The sequence below is a fragment of the Tauraco erythrolophus genome, chromosome 4 (assembly GCF_009769465.1).
Source record: "Tauraco erythrolophus isolate bTauEry1 chromosome 4, bTauEry1.pri, whole genome shotgun sequence".
Lineage (NCBI taxonomy): Eukaryota > Metazoa > Chordata > Aves > Musophagiformes > Musophagidae > Tauraco > Tauraco erythrolophus.
The window spans coordinates 47,019,648-47,043,038 of record NC_141468.1 but is presented as its reverse complement, the minus strand read 5'-3'; the positions used below and the strand labels follow the sequence as shown (position 1 = coordinate 47,043,038).

Sequence of the window (23,391 nt, the reverse complement as noted above, 5' to 3'; positions counted from 1 at the left end):
CGCATGGATGTCTTTTGTATGTAAGCAATAATAATTTTTAAAAAATAACATGGAACTATTAAAGATACAACCAACTGTTAATTAACCATGAATGGCTTATTTAAGGTGCAGAATAACTGTACTCTAGAGATCTAGAATTGTGCTTAGCTGATCCAGCAGGATTTAGTGTTTCAAACACAGAGACCTCTCATACCTGGCTACAGTACATCCATGCTTAGCTCAGGTCTAGAAGTTGGCAATTTTGGGCTTTTCTAGGTCATTACCAGACCAGACCTAAGCTCTTCTCAGGAGGAATCCCTCAGTTTTCTCTCTTCACTGATATCTTCTATTATATGGGTGATCCTTTTATATTCGGGTATCCCAATTCTGTATTACTTCAGCTCAGAACAGATAGAAACCTCTCGTTTCTTATGGTAGCTGTTTAATGTACCAAGAAGAAAAAAAAAGAAGAGTCGGGAATAGGTTAAGGAACAAATTCAAAAAGGGGAAGGAGCTGTACTATTCACTCGTGTTTTCTATGCTTGTCATCGTGCTTCACTGTTGTTACCCTTAACAAAGAGGCAAGGTTGCACTTTTATTGTCCCTACAAATACTTCTGCATATTTAACAATTTTTGATCCATTTTTAGACATGAACTTCTGGAAGAAGCTCGGAGAAAGGGTTTGCCTTTTGCACAGTGGGATGGGCCAACAGTGGTTGCCTGGCTGGAGGTAAGTGTTGGTCATAACTTGGAGCATGAGTCACATTTGTAGGCTGCTTCTGTATGCTTGTCCTTAAAAACTCTAAAAGAGACTGTTAAAGTCTTCTCCTCTCTCCCCCGCACACTGTGCCATGAGCACTAAGCAGATTTTGACACTGGATGGTGTATATCAAAGACTAGAGCTGAAAAAAGTAAGGATTACACAGAGGAATGAAGGATGATGTGCTAAGGAGGAAACAAAAATTAGTTATCAGATTTTATTTGAGGCTGATACAGAAGCTACAGATTCTAAGGATGTTCTCACACAAATACATGGTCACTTTTACATGGCATTGCAGATACAAACTCTTTGTTGGCTCAAGGAACAGATGTCTGTACCAAGTGCCTCTGTGTATTCTCACCTGTTTTCATGTCTGCTCTGGGTATCGTCCATTGATCATCAGATGGAAATTGTAGAGTTTTTCCCTTCAATAAAAAGAAATAAAATAAAAAAAAATCCCTCTCCAAAGCTTTAACAGGAATATGTTCAGGGAATAAATGAAGGATGAGGAATGAAATGTCTACAGAATTTCTTTTTCATGTTGGAATTGCTGAAGGTACCTAATGAAAAAGATGAAATGAAAGCTGCAGAATGGTAGTTCAAGCTTTTGTGCATGACCTTGAAAAATAGGGTATCGTCCTTCCCAAAAAATATCTCTGTTAATATGGAACATTCATTAATTTGACCGCTACCTGACTTTTTAATGTGACTTTGAGAGTTCTGTAACCAGATTTGTATCAGTCAGAAATATTCAATATTACTGTCAAAGCTGATTTTCTGAAAAGGTGAACATACAAAGGTCTGTGAATTTCTGTAGACTGAGAAAAGCCTGCCCTTGATGTCCTCTAGGGTGATCCAAAATTTGAAGAATTTCTGACAAGTCCCAATCTTTTTTCCCTTGATTCTTAGCAGCAGAATGGGATATGCTTCCCACTGTCTCAGAGAGGGGGCTGTAAAGAGAAACTGATGTCTATGAACTTCTTGGGAATTATGATGAGAGTACGAAAGCCCATGAGAAATTCTATGTTGCAGTGTTCAATGCAGATAGAATACTGATAATAAAAAGATATGAGGGCAGAAGTACTGAATTTATTCAGTGAGCATCAGTGCATTCAGTCAGCAGATGGACACTGTATGCATTTCATACTCTCCTGAGGAAAATATAGTATGTGACCTTTGGACTGAAAAACAAAATTAATATTAAAGGAGACAAAGGCCAAAAATTAAAACGTAAGTTTGATTGCAATTGTGACATTTCCAAACTTTTCAGGGCTTAACTTTTCAGCCTTAGCATTTATTCTGATTATCTGTATGTAGCACAGACATAGGTGAGATATATTTTTAGAACTATGGATTTTCTTAACTAATTCTGGAGAAGAATATCAGTCTTGATATCTGAGTTCTCTGCCTAGAACAATTACTGTGCCCTCTTTTTATTACTGTGCCCTCTTTTTAGAGGCTGTTTCTATCTAACTGCATTTTCTGGTAGAGACAGCTGTTTGTTAAAGAACTAATTTACCTAATTTGTTAAAGAACTAATTTACCTAATGAGCAGCAAACATTTAAATCTATTTCTGCAGGGTGAATAATTCCCAGTATTTATGCTTTCCTGCTTTTCAAGTGCATCTATGAAAAAAAATAATGTCAAATTAAATGAGAATATTAAATACATTTTAAAGCCTGTGCATAGTTTCCTCATGACCCTTTGTTTGAGTCCAGCTGGGTGTAATCTACATAATTTTTTTTTCGTATTTTGACTTTCATGAAACTTTCTGTTTCATTACGGTTAGTTGGAATTAGATCATATGTGTAAGGTGCAGAATAGCATTGGATGCGGGGCAGTGGTTCATCCCATCAGTGAGAAAGACTGTTTGAAACACAATGCAGTAATTTCTCAAGCCTTATGGTACATCAGCAGTCAGTACAGAAAAGCCTGTCGGAGCTCTTTTGGAATCTGACATTAAGTCTGTTTTCTCTGTGACATGAAAGTTATCTAATAGCTGTCTTTTAAGTGAATATGTCCCAGAGAAGGTATAGACTTGTTAGTAACTAACTACACAGTACATCCTTATACTGTGAGAAATTAAATAAAAATCCTTTCAGCTTGTCTCTGCTTTCCAGATTTGCTGGTGAATTTACTGATGGCATATTTTTAATAATTTCTTTGACCTTGTGTCCTCCTTTAGTAAGCCATTATTAAGAGAAAAAATTAAAATCATGGAATCAGCTAATTCTGATGGTCTATTTGAGATAGAGTTCTCGATGACTTCACTTACAGTCACAGATGCTCTATCCCACTGAAATTCAAACACAAATAGTTGTTAATTGCCATCTACCTAGAATGAATTAAAAAAAATCTGAAAATGTAGACTATAATGGCTGCTATCACATAGTATCACTGCATTGTAAGCTGATGGACAAGTTTCTATTTCAGAAACAGTAGAACAGAGTAAGATGCTACCACAAGCCATTAGTAACTAATCGGTACATTCAAAAAGTGCTTTTGACTATTTATGTTTGAAGGAATATTATAGCAGTACAATGAAGTACAACAGATCTATACTTAACAAAATTAGGTAGCAGCATAAATACCTATATAAATTTTAAGTATACAGAAGTATGTACGCTCATACATATTGAAGGTTAAGTACTGAAATTTATGCACTTTGACACTCAGTGTTACAAAATCTAGAATATTAGCTGATTTACTGCCCAGTGGAAATCTTTTGTTATATATTACGGTTCTTCATCCCAGTGGAGAGAGCTATGTACTAAACAATGTAATTCACAGCACCAACTCATGTGTGATAGTGATCTGCAAAAGGGTGAGGAGAGAAGGCAGGGAAGGGCTACTCTCCAGAGAGAAGTATTTTCTTCTCTCAGGTTTCACAGAGTCTAGCAGTCCCCTGGAGTTAAGCACCTAGTGAGGTATGTCTTTTTTTTTCCATCGTGTTATCCCAAAAAGTCTCAGTGATTATGGCATTCCCTGCTTATGTCCTTCTCATACTTCTCTCTATAGCATAATATATTTTGTGCTGTGACAAAAGATTCCCCCATGTATATCTCCCTGCTATGGAATTATGTCCTTTGTGAGCAAAGTTCTGTAGACACCAACAATCATATAAAACCTGGAAGAATTCATACTCACTAGGTCCCAAGAAAGACTGCTAGAAGTGGGGAGTACCTCTTAAAAGAAAAGAGTAAGTGGTGAAGCAAGGGGCTGTTGCTGATCTAGGCTAGTAAGAGTAACATAAGGAGAGGAAGAGCATGAAGTGGCAAGCACATATCTTCTAAATCCACAGGTGATGTAGCTGTACTTGCATTCTGCTGCAATTTCTAACCAGTAGTTCTAGCTGGGATATGACACCATACCAGCGTGTTCCCAAATTTGCAGTAAGCTCAGTCTTCACTAGGTCAGTGATCCACATTCTGCTTGTTTTATTTCTGCCAAGAAAATAAAAGATGGGAAGCATAAAATTGTGCCTGATGAGTACTCCGTGGGGACAGCCATTTTAGTACAAAAGTGAAAATATCAATCAATTCCTCTGGGATTGTTTTCTGTATATAAGACAATTAAATGGGTAGTAACACTGACTTGTGCCGCTACTTGCTCATCAAAGGCCTGAGAAAGAAGTCGCCCAAGTGATGGAGGCATATAGCTCTAAAAATCATAGAATCATAGAATTTCTAGGTTGGAAAAGACCTTAGAGATCATCCAGTCCAACCGTCCCTAATCCCCCATTAAACCATGTCCCTAAGCAGTTCATCCACCCTTTTCTTAAACACATCCAGAGATGGGGACTCAACCACCTCCCTGGGCAGCCTATTCCAGTGGCTGACAACCCTTTCAGAGAAGAAATTCTTTCTAACATCCAAAATAATTCAAAACATCCCTTGATTTAAAGTTCTGGTTAAAATAAAAGCATCAGAAATAGTTCATAGCAATTTCAAAAGTTCTGAAACAATTTTGTATTATTAAAGACTATGATAGTCATACTTGTTTATATGTATTACCATGCTTATTCAGATTGATAGGTGCCTTGATGATTTATTTCATTCGAGAAATGAAGAAATGCTTTGGATGAACGTGTCATTTCCCTCAACAGCTCTGGCTAGGCATGCCAGCCTGGTATGTTGCTGCCTGCCGTGCTAACGTGAAGAGCGGAGCTATTATGTCTGCTTTGTCTGATACTGAGATTCAAAGAGAAATTGGAATCAGCAATCCTCTTCATCGCTTAAAGCTCCGATTAGCAATCCAGGAGATGGTGTCACTGACAAGTCCATCAGCACCTCCAACGTCCAGAACAGTGAGTCCTGTTCAGCTAACTTTTTCTTCCCCACTTCACCCTGCAGGAATTGGCAGAAAGACTTTTGTAGTATGAGAGTGGCTCTGTGGTAACACACACTTCACAATCAGTGGGATCTGTCCTGTAGAGACTTAGAAGGACCCGTTCATCACTTGCTTGATTGTTGATCACTGATATTTTTCTTTTAGCAGATATTCTTTTTTTTTTAAGTCGTACTTTTGATTAACCTTGATGTTATCTAAATGATCAGTATTGAACATCTTATTTGTAATTTTGCCTATATCTTTGCTTTTCTCTTCCTTCAAGTCATCTCTCCCAACCAAAACAGATTATGTTCCTCTCTTTTTGTTGTTTCGCTTCCTTTTTGGGGGGAGAAGGGGCAGGCAAGGCAGGAGAGGGGAGAGGTTATGCGGGAATATAGGCCTTTTGAATCTTGTTCCCATTCCCCTTTTTTGCATCCTTTCAAATGTGATCAGATTACTGAGTTGGCTGGCTTTGGGGAGAATCAGTGATTGGAGGTGTGAAGGGAGAGTCTGGAAGGGAGAAGTAGAGCATGTGCATTTGGTGAGGAAGGGAGAGAGTGGCAGCAGATGAGAAGGAAGTAAGTAAAGAAGAAACACACAGATACAGGTCTGAAAGGAAAGGGGAATATATCAAAAAGAGCGAGAAAGTACATTAAGGGAATGTAAGAATGTATGTGCTTGTAGATAAAAAGTACCTTTTAGTGGAAAATGGAGAGAACCAAGCCAAACTGATGAGGAGGTAAAGTAACAAGATAACGAAAGGGGAGTTTCATGCTGAGAGGCTGATGGTGATGGCTGTGAAAGAGACAACAGAGACTGTAACAAAAAAAAAAAGAAAAAAGAACAAGGGAAAAAAAAAATCAAATGGGAAACATGGTGCATGGTGCAGACGTGAAGGACAAAGACTACTCCAGTAGTGCAGCCCAGACTTTCAATACTAAGATAACAATAACAATTATGTTAATAATATTTGTATTTTGTTTGTGGAATTAATGCAGAATCTTTCAGTGGAAATGAGAATTGAGATACCTTTGAGGGGTGTCAGAACCACTGAGTTATATGAGCAACTGGGCATCAGGACTCTAATGTTCCTATTGACTGGCCTTTTATCTTCAGATTGCTAAGGTTCTTTAAATATTATAGTTCCCCATCTGATATTTTCTCCCCCCAGAATGATTGTATGTGTCATAATCATGGTAATATTATGAATCATAATGGATTTCACCTAAGTAAAGCAATATAGACTCAACATGATGTTGAATTACTAAACAAGATTCTTTTTGATTTTTGAGCATAAGAGCATATTTCAAAGTATAAGCACATTGACACTTATGAAATGAAAAAAACAGTACATTCAAGCTAGAAACATTGGGAATAATTTTGCCTTGTTTTTTTAATTCTCCTGAGTAATTGGCAGCACAAAGCTGCACTGTCCTGGTATGTGCATTTCTGAGTCCCAAGTCTTTCTGCCTCCCTTCTTTCTCAGGAAAGGAGTTAACTTACTTCATCTCTCAAAAAAATATAGTACATTTCACATTATGTGCACAGCAGTCTTCCACACCCTCTCCCTGCCTCATCTCATTGTCCTAGTAGTAATCTGACTGAAAACAACAGGATGAGGAAAAATAGTTTTACAAGTGAATTTTCTTGACATTTGTGATTTACAGAAATATGGGGGAAGTAATAATTATTTAGATTACAATATGAGTGTGTGATGTGTGCAGAATATTTAGGCCGGAAAATCTTTGAGAACCGAAGATAACCTCCAGACAGAGCTACGAGCTAAAGGATGTGTTTGCCACTTGTGTGTGAAATGCAGCTTTAATTACTGTTCTCTCCTTTGTGACGGTGCTCTGCCGGATTTCATTCATCAGTTCTAGTCGAAATACTCCATCACATCTGTTCAGAATCCTCTAACGAAAGATACAAAACAAGTTGTCTAAAGTTGTCTCTAGTTGCAGCTCAGTAGAGGCAAGAACGTGGTTGTGCTGATGGTGATGCTATACGCTGTTAACTTACAGTGGTGCTGCCTTTCTTCTTTACCACTGCTTACCTAATGTGGATCCCACCTGCCTCCCTGCGGGCCTTGTCCATAGCCCTCAGGCAATGTTTGGGTGACCCATGAAGAAATGGAAAATCTTGCTGCTCCAGCTAAAACGGTTAGTCTTTCCACTTCCACTTAATTTGATTTCAGTGCTCAAAAGAGAACTAGGGTATATCTGCTGTAACACAGATGCCATATCTTCTGTAGGATGCTTCCCAAGCATGCCATTAGAAAGTCACAGAGAGTAGTGAATTGGAATTTAAAGAACAGTTACATCATTTCTCAGCAAAAGAAATTAGAAACTGTATAGCAATCACAAAAATTGTGTGAACCTAAAATCAGTATTGGAGTTTTACAGTACATAATAGTTTCACTGCTAGTGTGAAACCTGATCTAGTGAAATTAAATTGTCACAGGTGCAACATTTCCCCTGTATTCTGCTCCCTAGTACCGCTTCTAAACATAGTTTTGTATCTACTGAAATAGAAAGAAATAAGAAAAGGCTTGAGAATGGTGCATTATAGAACTCAGTGTTTTCACTAATACTGTGTCTTTCATGTCCATGCTTGTGTGTCCTTGCTCTTTGATTTAGGGTGCATGGAGCGTGTCACTTGTTTATTGATTTTTGGCAAACCTCTCCTTGCTTTGAGGGGCCATAAATAAATATTAATAAATATTATTCAATAGTTCTGATTTTTTGGTTTTACTTGCAACATGTTATTTTAGGTTTTGTTTTTAGCATTACATCATAACAACTCTGTAATAGTGCTTACAAAACATGATACAATTTTACAGTGAGATGTCTGAAAAACCTATCTTCAGTTTGGACAACTTCATAGTCAGCCCAATCCATAAATGGTGGGGGAGGTACCGAAGCTAAATTTTGATGCAATAAAGACAAAAAATGTCATCTCTAATACCCAGTTTTGTAAGCAAATGGTTGTGTTTTGATTGTGAAGCCATAAAAAGTGTTTAAGATAATGCTGCAAAGTTTCACTAAGCTATAATGATTTTATATCTTGAAAACTTAGCTATGTTTGCCCTACTAAGATTTTACTGTTTTAGTCTTGTAATTTTTAAGGTAGTTTAGCCCAGGATGTTGCCACTGACTGGAGTTATTTTATTGGCACATTTTACATGTATGCTTTCATTTGTACTAAGATTAACATACACAAGAAAAAAACATCTTTTTATAGCTCATTTTTATTGTCTTTTTACCTGCTTTACTAACTGCTTCCTGCTGATAACACAGAAAGAATCTGAAGAAGGCAGCTGGGCTCAGGTATGACCCTTTCACATGATTTCTTTTAACAGAAAGCTAATAATAACATATTTAACAGTGTATCAATATGCATAGAGGGGTATAGTATTGTGACAGTATCTCAGTGATTGAATTATGATTTGCACATTTTAGAATTCTTCTAATACAAAGAAAATATTCTCCAGACACATTTGCTAGATAAAGCATAAAGAGGTACATATGTCGTAAATATTTTTCTTAAATGGCCACATTCCAGAGACATCTTCTATCTCCCAGCTAAATCTAGAAAACATGTTTTCCTCATTTTTAAGAATAGGCTAATAAAATATGCCAAGAGTTTGAGATCTAACATTTCTAAAATTACATCAGGTTGGTTTTTTTTAGAACAATTGTAGAAATCACACCCAAGTATCAGTCTACAAATAGACTTGTATAATTAGGAACAAAATTCTTCACTTTACTTAGACTATCAATTATTTATATTTTTCAGCTTCTTTCTCCCTCTCTAATATATGCACACTCTTACACAATCTTACAGTCTTTACTGATGGCATTCCTTTTCTCTTGAAAATCTTACAAGAATGAGAGATGAGGGCACTATATTTTTGCCCATAAGAAATATATTGGGCTCTCACTGTGTTATCCTTTTGTCTATAATGACAGAAGACATTAAAAACAAAACCAAAGTATAGTCAGGCTTGAAAGCGATGCTCAAGCTAAGCATGATCCTATTGAGATGTTAATCTTGCAATGTATAAATTCTCTTTTCTGTTAAATTTTAGTAGTACCTAGTGACAATAGTGCGATGTAAAATCTATCTATTTTTGCATCTTAATTGTGCAAGCCCTATAAAAATAGCTCAATATGCATGAGGTTTTTTGGTATACTTTCTTCTTCACCCTATGAAGTTTCAGCTGAACAAAGAAGTAGCTTAATGCCTGAATGCTAGCTTCTAGGAGGAATCTGGCTTGCTACTATCTTAAAGAATTAATTTATTGAGCTCCACATATGATGCATTTAGGTTTAAGCTGTTCACAGCTGAAAATATCTCATTAATAGAATGCATTTGGTCACCCGCTGTGACTGATGGTGAAGACTGACTGTAAACTTAAGCTTGGCTGACGAACAACTGAAATTAACTTTTAGTCACAAAAGGACCACAGGTGTGTAACCATGAGGTGTCGTTAGATTGTATTTAGGAAATCCTAGCTCTACTAAACAGTGACACAAATTTCAGTTGCTTCCCTGGAGCCATGTTTGTGTTACCAAGTTCAGGGTAGGATTTGCCTAACATAAATATTCTAGAAGCTCAATTGAAAGCAAGTAAGATTATGAAACAAACACATTTTGATTGTGTAATGTTTGCTTGCATTTAAAACTCAATATTGAAACTACAATTTCTTATTACAAAAAAAAAATTGCTTAAAATTACACAGAAAACAAGACACAACAGGCAAAACTGCCATCAGTGACAAATACTCACAGTGGCTTCTACCTCCAATGTGAAAACAATGTAACAACAGAATGGGTTTTTTTAGACAGGATTTATAAGCTAGGAAATCTCACTAGAAGCAAACATGGCAGGCAGATATTGTCTTCAGTCTGTGATGCAACCTTGAACAAACTCAAGAATTTATGCCCCCTCTCCCTTTTTTTTCCCTGTAGACCCTGGCTTATGGTGATATGAACCACGAATGGATAGGTAACGAATGGCTGCCCAGTCTGGGTTTACCTCAGTACCGAAGTTATTTTATGGAATGCCTGGTAGATGCAAGGATGTTAGATCACCTGACAAAGAAAGATCTGCGCGTGCACTTAAAAATGGTGGATAGCTTTCATCGGTATGTTGGCATAAAGACTACACCTATAGAGATGTTTGTGTGTCTGACGTAGTGCTCAGTGCTGCACAGAGTAAAAACACTTACTTTCTGTTGTTCTGGCATGGAAAACCACACAGAAAAGTGAGTGCCAAGTGTCAGAAAGCTGAATTGAGAGAGATTCCTTCAGTGATAGCAACCGCATTGCAATTATGCCTCTCAAAACTAAGATAAGGGTACAGATAAATTTCATAATGAGTGGGGAACCATTAATATATAAAAAAAGCCTTGACAATACAGAAACGGTAATAATTTATTAAGTGGTTTAAAGTATCAGAAAATGGTGGACTAAGATTTGAAGCCCTGAGATCTCATAATAATGAAAAGCTATTGTATGTAGCACATAAAAGCTGTTAACAGTACAAGCAAATTGACAGTTGCTCAGGTTACCTAGGGATATAGCCAGGAAGCTAAATTGGAAATATGGAAATAAAGGCATTTAGACTTTAGGGAGAGTGATGTTTATGTGACAAGAAGCGGATTTTTTTTTTTATCTACTGTCTAATTTGTCATTTTTCTCAGGCCTGATTTGACAAAGCATTTCACGACTTGCAAGGGCTGACCTTTTCTGAATACAATTTTTAATGTTTTGGGTTTCTTATGCTAGAACATTTATTCAAACATACTCATTTTGGTTTTGTCCATTTCATTTTTGAAGTCTGTGGAGTTTTTTTAATGGTTTTGCTCTCCCCTCTGTCCTCAAGATTTGCTACATGGGCACCATGAAACACCTCATGTGAAATGTAGGAAATATACATCCTACATATGTTCCCATCTTCAAAATTATCTTTATTAACTCTGTAAATGTTTCTCTTTAAATAACAGAACAAGCTTGCAATATGGAATCATGTGTTTAAAGAGGTTGAATTATGATAGAAAAGAACTGGAAAAGCGAAGAGAAATGAGTCAGCATGAAATAAAAGGTGATAGTTCCTGGGAATGAATACTGGGATGTTTCTTCTTTGGAAGCTTAACACTGTTGACCCCTTGCCATGCCATTTTAGCAAAGCATTTCAGCATGTGCTTTAAGGAAAACTAACATAAGTCCATTTATCTTCAGAGCACAAAGCATCTCCTTAAGTTAGGCACAGTTAAGTACTTTGCTAAATCGGGGCTGCAATTCCAAATGGCAGTTTGATACATACATTTTGCTAAATTGGATTTTGGGGCCAGATCTTATCCTAGCCTCTTTCAGTCTCAGAAGTAGAAGGTCAAATGGCCTGCAGATCGATGGGACGTGCTGGGGGCAACATTGGGAAATCAGAGCACTCAGGACCCTAACATTGTGCTCCCACTTTTGAAAACCTTTGCCTTTGATTTCTTCCTTCAAAATGTGTAGCTTAGAAAACGTTGCTTGGAGGGGTGGCCACTGAGGCAGTTGATTAGTATATCAGAATAGTTCCTAACAGAACTGACCTTATTAGAAGATTTAACAGCTGATTTAAAAGTATTTTTTCTGTGCAAAGCTCTCTAGAGCAGTTGCAGGCTCACTGCGTGGTTCCTTTTATATATAACTATTAGGGTGGTGGGTTTTTTTTCCCGTTATCAGAAGTGAATCCTTTGATTGCTTTAAGCATTTCCAGTGGTAGAGACTGACAGCAGTTAATACTTCTCAAGCACAATGCTGATTGGAAGAGTTTAAAAGAAAAAGGATTTAGAAGGAGTAATAGCTAAAGTGAAAGCATGCATTTGCTCAAGGCAGACGATGGCATGCACTAAAGCAAAGACTTTGACTTGGATGTGGAGGCATCAGTGTCAGTCAGCCTGAGTGAGTGTAGCTGGAGACTGACATGGAGGAATTGGGTATTGGTCTCAAATTCTGGTGTTGCTTCAGTACTGGTCACCACTAGGACACAACTAATAGCCATAGCCACCTTCACTCTGTCGTGCATTGGTCAGTTAGTAACAGTCCCCGGTGGGATTTGGTCTCGGTGATCCCTGGCTGCCACGCTGTGTTTCAGCAGATCCTGACCCCAGAGCCTGGGATGTTCTTGGTCAGGAGATGGAAAATGCCTGCTCCTAGAACAGCTACATTAGCTGGACTTCTAAGGGTCCAGGAAAAAGCCTGAGCACATACTAATGCAAAAGTCAGTATTACGTTTCCCACTTGCAAGTATAAAGCTCAGCATAAGCAACTTCCTTTTAATCTTATGGGCAGGGTAGGATACTTCTTTTATAATAGTCAAATCCTCAAAAATGGTTTTCTAGCTCGTTTTGTTGCCTTAGCTTTATAATTGACATGGACCTTAACAGCTCAACCAGCTTTCAACTAAAAATAGTTTTAGTCTCTAAAATTGTGAACTCATCGTTTGCTTTATGGCATGTTATAAAATGGTAGGTGCTGACCTGACTCTCAAAATGTTTAATCCAAAACTCTCAAGTGAAATCTTGAGGAATGGATATTTATCCTGTGCCCTTGCACTGCTAAACTGTAAAATCTTGCCCAAGAATTGAAAAGGTTATCAGTAAAAGGCGGGAGGAATTGCATTCCGGAGATACCCTCTGCAGGCACCTTTCTCCTTTGGAAACATAATTTAGAAAAAACATGTAACTTGAAGGAAGCTAAAATCCCACAGTTGCTCCCACACCTTGAGTTTGAACAGGAGATATTAAGGGTATATGAATAGTTCACTGGCATTCCTCATTTAAGAAATAAAGCAGTATGACATGCACAGTTTGGAAGTTATCGGGTGTCTGGAGACTGAACCAGTGTTATGTCCTTACAGATGTGCTGGTATGGAGCAATGATCGAGTCATACGCTGGATACAAGCCATTGGCCTGCGAGAATACGCAAATAATATTCTAGAAAGTGGTGTACACGGTTCACTTATAGCACTGGATGAAAACTTTGATTACAGCAGTTTAGCTTTATTATTACAGATTCCAACACAAAACACCCAGGCAAGTCTGCTCATGCTACTTCTGCTTAATCTGTACCCATTATTGCCTTTTATTCATCGTCAACTGTTTTAATTTTTTACTTTGGTATCTCTAGGCACGGCAGATCCTTGAGAGAGAATACAACAACCTTTTAGCACTAGGAACTGAAAGACGACTTGAGGAAGTAATTAATTTTATTTTCAGTATTTATAAAATATCACAGTAAAATATAAAAATTAAATTGAATGCATGAAGACATGTTAATTTGTACATTGTTAAAAAGAGTCAGTTAGAGCTTTAAGAAAAAATTAGAAAATGCCAGTCAAGGTTTTTAAAGTAATCTCAGTATGGCTACATATTCATATCATTTTGGATGCTAAATTTGGCACTGCACTCTTACCTTAAGATGAACATTTTCCATAGAGGAAACACGCAGAAAAGAGTGGAAGCTTCACTGGCCAGAGCAAGTCAGGGTGGGGGAGGGATGTCCGTGCAACCTATTCTTTAGAACACTTACAGCCTTTCTTTAAAAAAACAATGAAAGAAGATAAGTAGATTTTTGGTGGGTTTTGTTTTGTTTTGTTTTCTTCACAGTTAATCAATATGTAATAGAGTTGGATTTGGGGCAGTTATCTAGGATGGGGAATCTCAAATCCACCTATGGAAAATATTCATTTTAATGTAAGAGTCCAGTGCAGAAATGTTCAAGTCTTGGACTTCTGCACGTGAGGAAGAATAACACTTTTAAGGAATTGCTGAAAATGTGAGATGCCTATGAATTCTGCACATGCACATGAGTGTTTAATTCTTTATAAGCACTTTATGTAAGGCTCCTAGTGCAATAACAAACTACTGCACTTTCTGTCACTGTATTTGGAAGAGATCTGACTTTTAAGAAAGTTCTACTTTAGCTAATACTAAAACCTCCTGCTATATCGAGTCAGAGATATAAGAAGAGTTTTCCACCCTAGCATTTAATGTTTCTAAAGCCTGTACTTTTACAAGAGCATCTCAAATGCATTGCAGTTACTGGATGCAGTAACAGAGCAGGGTGGTTGTTGTGGAATATATTTGTCAGTCGGAGAGGCAGCAGACAGCACAATAATTAATAAAAAAAAAATTCATTTTGCTTTATCAAATACAATTCTGTGTCTTGACAGAGCGACGACAAGAACTTCAGACGTGGCCCCTCCTGGAGAAGACAGTTTCCTCCACGTGAAGTTCACGGGATCAGCATGATGCCGGGCTCCTCGGAAACGCTGCCGGCTGGGTTCAGATTAACCACCACATCAGGGCAGTCGCGGAAGATGGCGACTGATGGTATGCAGTCATTTCTGCACTTACTGTTGAAAAGCAAGAAGCTTATTCTAGCATGCTAAATTGACTTTTAGTGCATGTCTGTCTGGCACCAGAACAGCTGCGTTCACCTAACTAGGATGAATGGAATCTGGGAGAGTTGAATTAGGAAATGGAAAAGCACTGATGTGGCAAACTATTGTTTTTTTCAGGTTTGCTTCAGTTTGTCAGTGTTTACTTCAGAAAAAAAAAAAAGTAATCTAGCCACCCTAGACTGCACAGAAAACATTCAGAGAGAAGAATTAATTTACTGATCTAAGATTGCATATATTATCTAAGCAAACGTTTCAGCTCATTAGCCTCTCTCGCAGGCGGAGGGTATTTTAGAGAATGAACTTAGAAAGGGCTATCACCTTTATTTTCCTATTTGACTTTCAAACTAACTAGCGTAGCCTTGAGCATCAAGTAACTCAAGTTGTTAACAATTAGCAACAATCAGACGGGTATTGTAGTTAGCAAATACTGAATTTCAGGTACTAATTGAGTTACTATATACCAGTCTTAATTTTCTCTGGAAATCTTTTAATTTCTAAAAGATGCACTAACTCAGCAATGATTGGAAAAGTAACAAGCAAATCATAATTCAAAAATGAATAAAATTTAAAAATCATTGTAAGAGGGCTGGGAGAAGGGACAAATCCCATTGCAGCTATTCCTTCAGGTATATGGGTGATAAAGCCACGTACACCTACCTGAAGTTCTGAAAAGTACCAGTACACAGGTTGGCCCATTTCAAACACTGCTGTGAATTTCCTCATGAGAGGATTTAGGTCTATGAATAGACTTGTCTCAAAGTAATTTAATACATTGCTTGTAGAAATTACATTCTATAACTCTTCAATGAACTTGGTATGACAATATTGCCATCTAAATTCCATTAAAGCCATCTAAATTCCATTGAAGTTTCTCACCTTTAAAACCAATACTTTATAGTTGCAATTATAGATGGAATAATTTACTGATTGCATCACTGAATTCCATTGACTCCACTGCTCATGTGCATGCTTTGCTTTGAATCCTGCACTTTTTGACAATGATGAAGCTCTAAGACAAGAATCCATTCCAAGGCAAATTCCATGTACAAATAAAAGCAGTAGCTCCCTGGGCGCTTCCATGGCCCACTTTCCTGTACTAGTTAAGAACCGTAAAAACATTCATGGATTTCATCTTCTAGCCATGCTATGATGGAGAACATATTATTCCCATCTTACAGACGAGGAACTAAGGCACAAGGGAGATTTAGTGATTTACTTGAGGTCTTCTGGGCAGTTTGTTATTGAGCTGGATACTGAACTCAGTAGATGTAAAGGTTGGTAGCTTTGAAGACCTACATCATCATCCAGGATTTGGCTTCCTATCTCCCAGTGCTAAGAACGCTATGGTATTTAAACAGCATAATAGGTACAGTATTAGGACTTTCAATAAAATAAAGACAAAATTGAGTTTTAAACTGTATTCACTTAAGACAGATTTCAATAGTACACCAGACATGAAGAAACTTTGAGCTCTGAACTAGACCTTGCCCAGATCATGTCCTAGAAAGCCACAGAGCAATTTAATAGCCATCCTTCCAGCGGGAAACAAACTGATTTATTTTCTTCATGATTCTAAAGAGGTTCTGGTTTGTTTCTTTTTTTTTTGCAATTTGCAGTTGCTTCATCACGACTGCAGAGGTTAGACAGCTCAACAGTTCGCACATACTCATGCTGACAAGGCCTAACAAAGAAGCCAGCACTGAATTGTTGTGAGTATTCATAAGGGGCCATCATGAAAGCTCTTTATAACTGTATACTACACCAAATATTCTTTGGCATTATTCAAGCAAGAGCCAGCATGGAGCAGAGGACCTAACTCAGACTCAGTAGGGTGGTCATTTGATCATGACAACAGTCTCAAGCTCAGTCCAGGAGACGCTACACTGTTCTTTTCCCCATCTCAAACAGCAAGTTCTTTCTGCTGAAACCACTTTTGCAGATAAGACAAAAGTTTTCAGACAACTCTGTTCAACCATAATGTATTTTGTATGCTCTCAAACTTAAAGCTAGAATTGGGAAGATAGCAGTAAGCACAAGAACTGAATTTAATTTGTGAGAACTTGAAGTAATTCTACCAGGAGCTATGGAGAGAGGAAAAAAAAAAAAGCTAGTAAAGCAGAAGAGATTTACTTTCGTTGTTTGTTGTTTGTTCTTTTTTTCGTTTGTTTTTTTTTTTTTTAATGAGAAATATGGCTCAATTTAGAACAACAGGTAGCTGCAGAAAGATAGAACAAAACTTCTTCTATACAGAAAATCTTCCAAAGTTATCTATTACAGAGATTCTTGCACTTCTCAAATCATCCAGAATTGACCAGTGGCAAACAAAGGACATTCTGAGCTGAATGCAGCTTTGGATCAAATCTAGTACTGGAATTCATGTTGCATCTCTCACCACTTCTCTTTTTAATATGGCTATGAATCTCACAGATTCACTTTCCCAGAGTTCTGTGGAAATACACTGTTTTCTGCTACATCACAAGTTTTGTAAAAAATACTACCATGATGAATGCTTTCATCAATATGGCACCATTTCATGCTAATATTTTCTCAGTAAAACAGTTTTCCATTTAGTTATTCAGGGGATTGTAGGGGAAAGAATATTTGGAGATCACCAAAACCTCAAAAGGCATGAAACATGCTTTGATAGCTGTTACATATTGTAGGCAAGACATGCCAAGATCTGCAAGAAAGTCCTTTTTTTTAAGATTCCCAAGACTGGGAGAGGCTTGGGGCCATTGACACTTTACTAATTCTGAGCATGTTCATAAAATGCTTAGGAATAGCAAATGTTATCAGTGGAACACATAGATTGTTCAGGATCCTACTGGTGACATGAGCCTTACTTCATAGATCTTCAAGAGACTGCAAAGGGTATAAAATCTTAATCTAGTCAAAAAGCTATCTTTTCATGCTACCACCAAAAAATAAGCACAGGATATTTTATTTTTTCTAAAATAGGTAAGTTTAGCAGCTGGTCCTACAAAGATGAAGCATGTAAACTATAGAAATCCTTTTATGTGTACGTGTAGGTATAGATTAGAGCTCGGTGTTATGTCAGTGAAGTCAATGACAGTACTCTCACTGGGTTCAGTGGGGTAGAAACTGATAGCAGAGATGCTTGTCTTTTTTCCTAAAGCATGAGCAAGAAATTAAGTTCAAACACCAAGCTATCTATTAGGCCAACGGTAAAGTGCCAAAGACATGAGGTGATATTTTCCAGTAGGTTTGAAGAGCGCAACAAGGGCAGAAATTGAAAATTGTTATGTTAAGAGAAATTAATTTAAGATTATTCAAACTGTTTATTCCCACTGTATTCAAAAATTGTCTAAAAATTAGTAATCCACAAACAGAAGTAAGGTGGCAAACTTTGCTGGCACTGTACCTATATGAGGGTTATGTATTTTGAGCAAAAAGATGTGTATACAAAGTTATACAAGCTATACAAGTTAACTTCAATTTCTATAGGAGTATTTGTAGTGTTTCAAGTACCAGTGATGTGTATCATGACGGTACTTGCTGCTTGTCCACTATTATGCGAATTACGTTCTAATCTTAAATGCTTGAGCGCTCTATAAGAATATCAAAATTAAATAATCAAAATTGTAAAGGCTAATCCATGAGGATGACTGACACTAATATAATACTATTTTTTTAAAACTTACCATATGCTCCTTTTAGAGAAGCAACAAGGTGGTGTGAAGAGAACTTTGGTATATGCATTGCTCATAAGTGCAATTTCAAAACGTCATGCAGGTTAGAAACCAAACAGCAAGTTAAAATAATTTTGGTTTCCAGTAATTATATACATATATATATAAAATATTATGCAGGGAAATGACCCGAATCTCAAGGACGAATGGAATAAAACCAAAATTTTGTGATCACAGTTCCTGACTAACAGTTTCTTCAGGGAAGGAACTGATTGATACTTGGACAAAAGAGATTACTCATTTCAACGTGCCTCCTGACATTTTCCAGATCCAGGTCAGAGAGAGAGCCAGGCTTGTAACACCTTGCCAAGAACACATCAGTATCTGTGTTACTCCGGTGACTAAACTGTCTGAATGCATAGAATCAGAGACTGACTCTATCTAAGCAGCAGAGGGGCCAGATAGCTGGGTGAGCTATCAAACAGCAGCAATAAAATAGATTTTTTTTTTAGTACTGAAGGGGAATATGCATCTGAAGAGCAGACTGAAGAGAGAGCTGTAAATAGGTTGCACGTGTAACAAATGAGATGGCCTGTGATCACAGCAGGCTGCAGATTCTTGCATTCTGCTATTCACCTTTCTTACAGAGAATGTCAAAGCATCTTATTTCAAAATAGCTTATGCCAACAATACCAATTAGGTGCAACCTTACAGTTTCTTACAGTGTTTCTTTACAACAGCTGAGTTCAATTCATATGCTTTCAAGTTGCATTTCAGGTATTTTTTTTAAATGTTTGTTGAAACCACCAAGACAAGCTACCAGAAACCATGAACTGACATTCTCAGAACAGTTACAGGAGCATATTGTGCACAGCCCAGTTTGAGTGCACTGTCCTGATCAGAAATGTAAGAACATTTAAGACTGCTGGTGTCTGGCTATTTAATCTTACAAATAAGTTTACCATAGACCACATGGGATGGGTCAAGCTTTCTGCTGCGGTGGCTGTATGTTGCCCAGCTGAGTACCTGCAACGCCATTACACAGCCAGTGGATTTGGCAGTCACTGTCTAAGATTTCCCAACATTCCTCTCTTATGAAATACTTGTCACCACCAAGTCAGAATGCTGAGCGACAACAGTTTCATTGCCACAGGCTGGGGCAATAGAACATGCTAGTTTCACTTTTCTTCTAACGAAATGTCAAAGTGGGGGATTTGGTAAAATCAAATATGTACTTTCTTAATGAAGGGTTTCAAAGAGGATTTGTAGAGACAGATGGAGAAGAGTTCCAAAAAGATGTGAATGATCATCTGGAAACAGCTGGTCCATAGCAAATAAATCATCAGGGTGAAAAAGGTAAATGCTGTCAAGCTGCAGTGAAATAGGAGAATCACAAAGTACATCAACAAGGGCTATAAAATGTGTGTTCAACCTTGTGCCAAACAGAGAAAGGTCTCCAGATGCAGGAAACTAAGCCCACTGCTGAATCAAAACATCAAAACAACTGTAAAACGAACATAAGCAGGAGTTTGTTTCAATCTAGGAAAAGAATCAGTATACATTAGTAAAAGAATAAAATGCATCATTAATAGATTTATGTTGCAGATCTAAAATGAAACAACAAATGCATGTGTCTCTGAGATCTTCTAAACTCATGTTTTAGTAAAACATGCGATAGTTTGCTTAGTGCTAAAATATTTTCTGGTGTCATTGCATCCTAGACCAAATTAGAATCAAAGAATCTTGCTAATTAATGTTTATTTTTTTCTCTTAGATGTCATCTCTTTCTTCTACTTTACCTGAAGTGCACTACCACTACTTAGGAAAAAGAGCATTTAAACTCTCTGCAAGAACAGGGTAATAGGGAAGAGAACAAGTAAGATTTATTAGACAAACAGATATGTTGTTCCTTTCATGTATTGGTTAGTTTAAAACAAGAATTAAAAAATACCTAAATTACTATTAAAAAACAGAAAAACAAAACCTCCCCCTTTCCTCTCAGCATCTCTGTCATCAGAAATTTGGCAGTAGTGCACATCCAAAGCTTTTCTCAAATGATGTCACTCATTTTTACATTGTTCCATCTGTTTTACTGTAAAATACTAGACATTTACGTATTTACTGTGTATGTATTTCTTTTAAAATGTGTAAGTCTTATGTAAATGGATATAAATATGATTTTTTAAAAATAAAATCTATGGTACATGGGTCTCAGTGCAAACATTTGACAATACAGTGTCAATAATACTGTTTGTATCTTTCCATTCCACCATTTTTACAGTTTTTGGATTGTAACAGTCAAATGAATATGTTTAGCAGAGTTAGAAGCTTCAACATGTTCCTACTGAGAAAATCTGTCAATATTTAAAGCTGAACACCTGCCTCTGATGATGTATAATAGAATGACATAACCTGGAACTGGAGCCAAAATGGACCTCTAAAGACAAAATGAAAATGTCAAATATCTGTAGAGAAGCTCCATGATGGCTCACTTCTTAAAAACAAACAAATAAACCCAGAAGAACTGTTTACAAGAAAAGAAAAAAAAAAAGCAATTTAATAAAACATGATTTATACAAAAAATAAAAACTTTCTTCTATGTTACCTGCGGACCAAGAAGAATCTTGCTTTACCAAGAGCCACCTTTTCGTTCCAGGATCTTCAGACACCAGCCAGCATTGGAAAATTAGTATTTGCATAAAATCAGATTCTCGTTTCCAGATATATTTGACAAAGAAAATGAAAGAAAAGAGAAGCCAACCCCCACCATTTCTTCATTATAACAGGGCATTAGACAGGCTCCTGTCTAACATTACGCTTTTAGCCAAGACGGCCTTGCTGAGACTTCACAGAAGTCAGTTTTATCAGAGGAAATAACTGAAAGACAGAGTGATTAATATATAGTGTATAAAAGTTTAGAAGAGCAACTATTACCTGCTGTGGCTTTATTTGGTGGTGTTATTGTTGTTTATTCTTTGTTTAAATGGGAAGTTTCAAAGTAAGACCTACTTAATAGTCATTTACCTATTTGCTATTTTTCTGCTGCTTGATCTTAGCTCAAGACCTGTCTTTTAGTTATTTCTTTCAGCAGTTTGAGCTGCAATGTTTGCACGTACATAAACATTTGTTTTGTCTATTTTCATTTGGCAAACTTCAGTCAATCAGATGGTGAAAGATTTTTCTCCCCCAATGTCAATAAAAAAAAGAATTCAGTGCTATTTGTGTTGATAAGTCTATTAAGCTTGGTATGTAGTAGCATTAAAACAGATGAATGCCCATAGCTAAGCACAAGCACATTTTGCCACAAACAGGTGAGTTACGATGGATTTACTGGTCAGAAACTGCCACGAGAGGGAGCACCGAACTAGCTGATGGGTGCGACAGGACGGCTTTGGGTTAGCACACAGCTGTATGAACACGGCTCTTCTGCGTACAGTTCCTTGGGCTTAACCGACATCGTTGCCGATGTTCCTTCTTCTCCTCCCTCGACCTCCTTTTGGATTATTTGAGTCCAGAATGTCACGAAGTAAAGAAATGCAAACATCATTTTCAGTGGCTGCAGTATCAATTGAATGCACTTCCCCTTGTAAACGCCAGCTCCTATTTTACAGAATCTCTTTTTCAGCCTGCGTTGTCACACCTCACGCTCACGTTCAGGGGGCAGAGGGGAATGAGGTGTGTTGGGGAAGAGAATGAGCAATATCTTGCCACCAAAACTGCAGGTATCCTGCCTTAGGAGTACATTACCCTCAAATTGTTTATTTCCACAGTGAAGAAAACAGATCAGAAAAATTAAAAATATATTTTTAAAAAGAGTATTATCATGACTTCAGTTTTGATCTAAGGCTGATATAGACAAATCTTCTAGTACGTCCCCATCTCCCCTATACAAGCTGAAACTCTCGTCAGCTAGAAATTGTGGTTATGCTAAATGTTATGCTAAACGTTGGCTCTGACCCTTTCAAGACACTGTGATGAATTATTACACCAACTCTTCCAGTCAAGATTCAATAACTCCCTGACCATTCAAATCTACTCGCTTGCCTCTCTCTAAAAACAAAATTAAGAAAATCAGTGCTCTCCTATCACTGGTTAAATGGGCTTATTCTTCCTTGATGGGATAACCAGGTTGCTGGGCAGCACTAGCACTGTGCATAAGAATGACTACTCCTTCTCCCTTTCTCCAGCTGGGCACAAAGCTAAAGCTGTAGACAAAGCATTCTGCAATCACAGCTCCTCAGCAAAAGGCTCCTCTGGAAAACAAAAGCAATGTCCATGAAACAACTATTTTTCCATGCTGTACTGCTTCAAGAAGGTGGCTTTTTTTGTCTGGGTTTTATGAATGCTGATGAATGAGACATTTGGCATTTCTGGAATGTACCAGTACAAGGGCAGTAGCAGAGTGTGTACACTTGACCGCTCTGCCTCTCTCATATCCCAGTCTTGATCTTAAATAATTCCTTCCAAAACAGAAAGAAAAAAAAAAAAAAAAAAAAAAAAGAAAAGAAAAGGAAAGAAAAAGGAAAAAAAGAAAAAAAGCAGCTCAGGCTTCCTCAGAAAGCAGAAATAAGTTATTACAAACATTTGTCATGGATAGACTTTAAGAATGCTAACTTTTCAAGGTTTTCACAAACAGTTCAGATGACAGGTAATTGTTTCTTGTCAATATTAATATGAGCAAATAGTCCCTCAGAAAGGTAAGTGCCTAAATATCCATTACAAAATTTTTTTTGTCTTTTAAAGTCTGATATTAATTCTCTCTTCCTTAAAATATAGCCCCAAACTAGAAAACAGGCTACCTTTCCTTACAAATGGAGAAACTGGTGTAGGAACATGAGATGTCATTGGGAAAACTGTACAAGACCTAGGAAATTAATCCTCCTCTCCTACATCCTGTTGCAGTATCTTTACTAGAGGGCTTGTGCGCTGATTAGTTTCCCTCCACTGCTTCTGCAATTAAAACATGATGGCTGCAGCCACGCTAACTACACCGAACATACACAACTTAATGTCTCAGCTTTCATTGTACAAAGAAAGCGATGGCCATGCACGTCGTGAATGCGCCAGTTTTTCTGTGAAAATTGTAGTTTCTCACTGATTTAAAATACCCATGAGTGACAACTCCCATGATTGCTCTCTTGCCCTGTAGCTGTTCAGCACAGGCTGCTTAGTTGTAGCATTATGAAACCGAAAAATACTCAGCACTCTCTGCAAGGC

General features: G+C 37.4%; 1 protein-coding gene across 4 annotated transcripts in view; it reads left to right on the top strand.

Moving 5' to 3' along the window:
* Positions 1-16,199, top strand: part of PPFIA2 (PPFI scaffold protein A2) — a 339,695-nt gene extending 323,496 nt beyond the window's left edge. For 3 of the 4 annotated variants that reach the window (XM_086609969.1, XM_086609968.1, XM_086609971.1), the window contains 10 exons: positions 629-710; positions 4,847-5,047; positions 7,167-7,229; positions 8,367-8,396; positions 10,041-10,216; positions 11,078-11,175; positions 12,979-13,154; positions 13,249-13,317; positions 14,294-14,453; positions 16,141-16,199. In XM_086609969.1, the coding sequence (XP_086466095.1) occupies positions 629-710; positions 4,847-5,047; positions 7,167-7,229; positions 8,367-8,396; positions 10,041-10,216; positions 11,078-11,175; positions 12,979-13,154; positions 13,249-13,317; positions 14,294-14,453; positions 16,141-16,199 (1,114 nt within the window). The remainder of the gene's footprint in view (positions 1-628; positions 711-4,846; positions 5,048-7,166; positions 7,230-8,366; positions 8,397-10,040; positions 10,217-11,077; positions 11,176-12,978; positions 13,155-13,248; positions 13,318-14,293; positions 14,454-16,140) is intronic. The other variant, XM_086609970.1, reaches the window with a different exon arrangement.
* Positions 16,200-23,391: the final 7,192 nt, after the last annotated feature.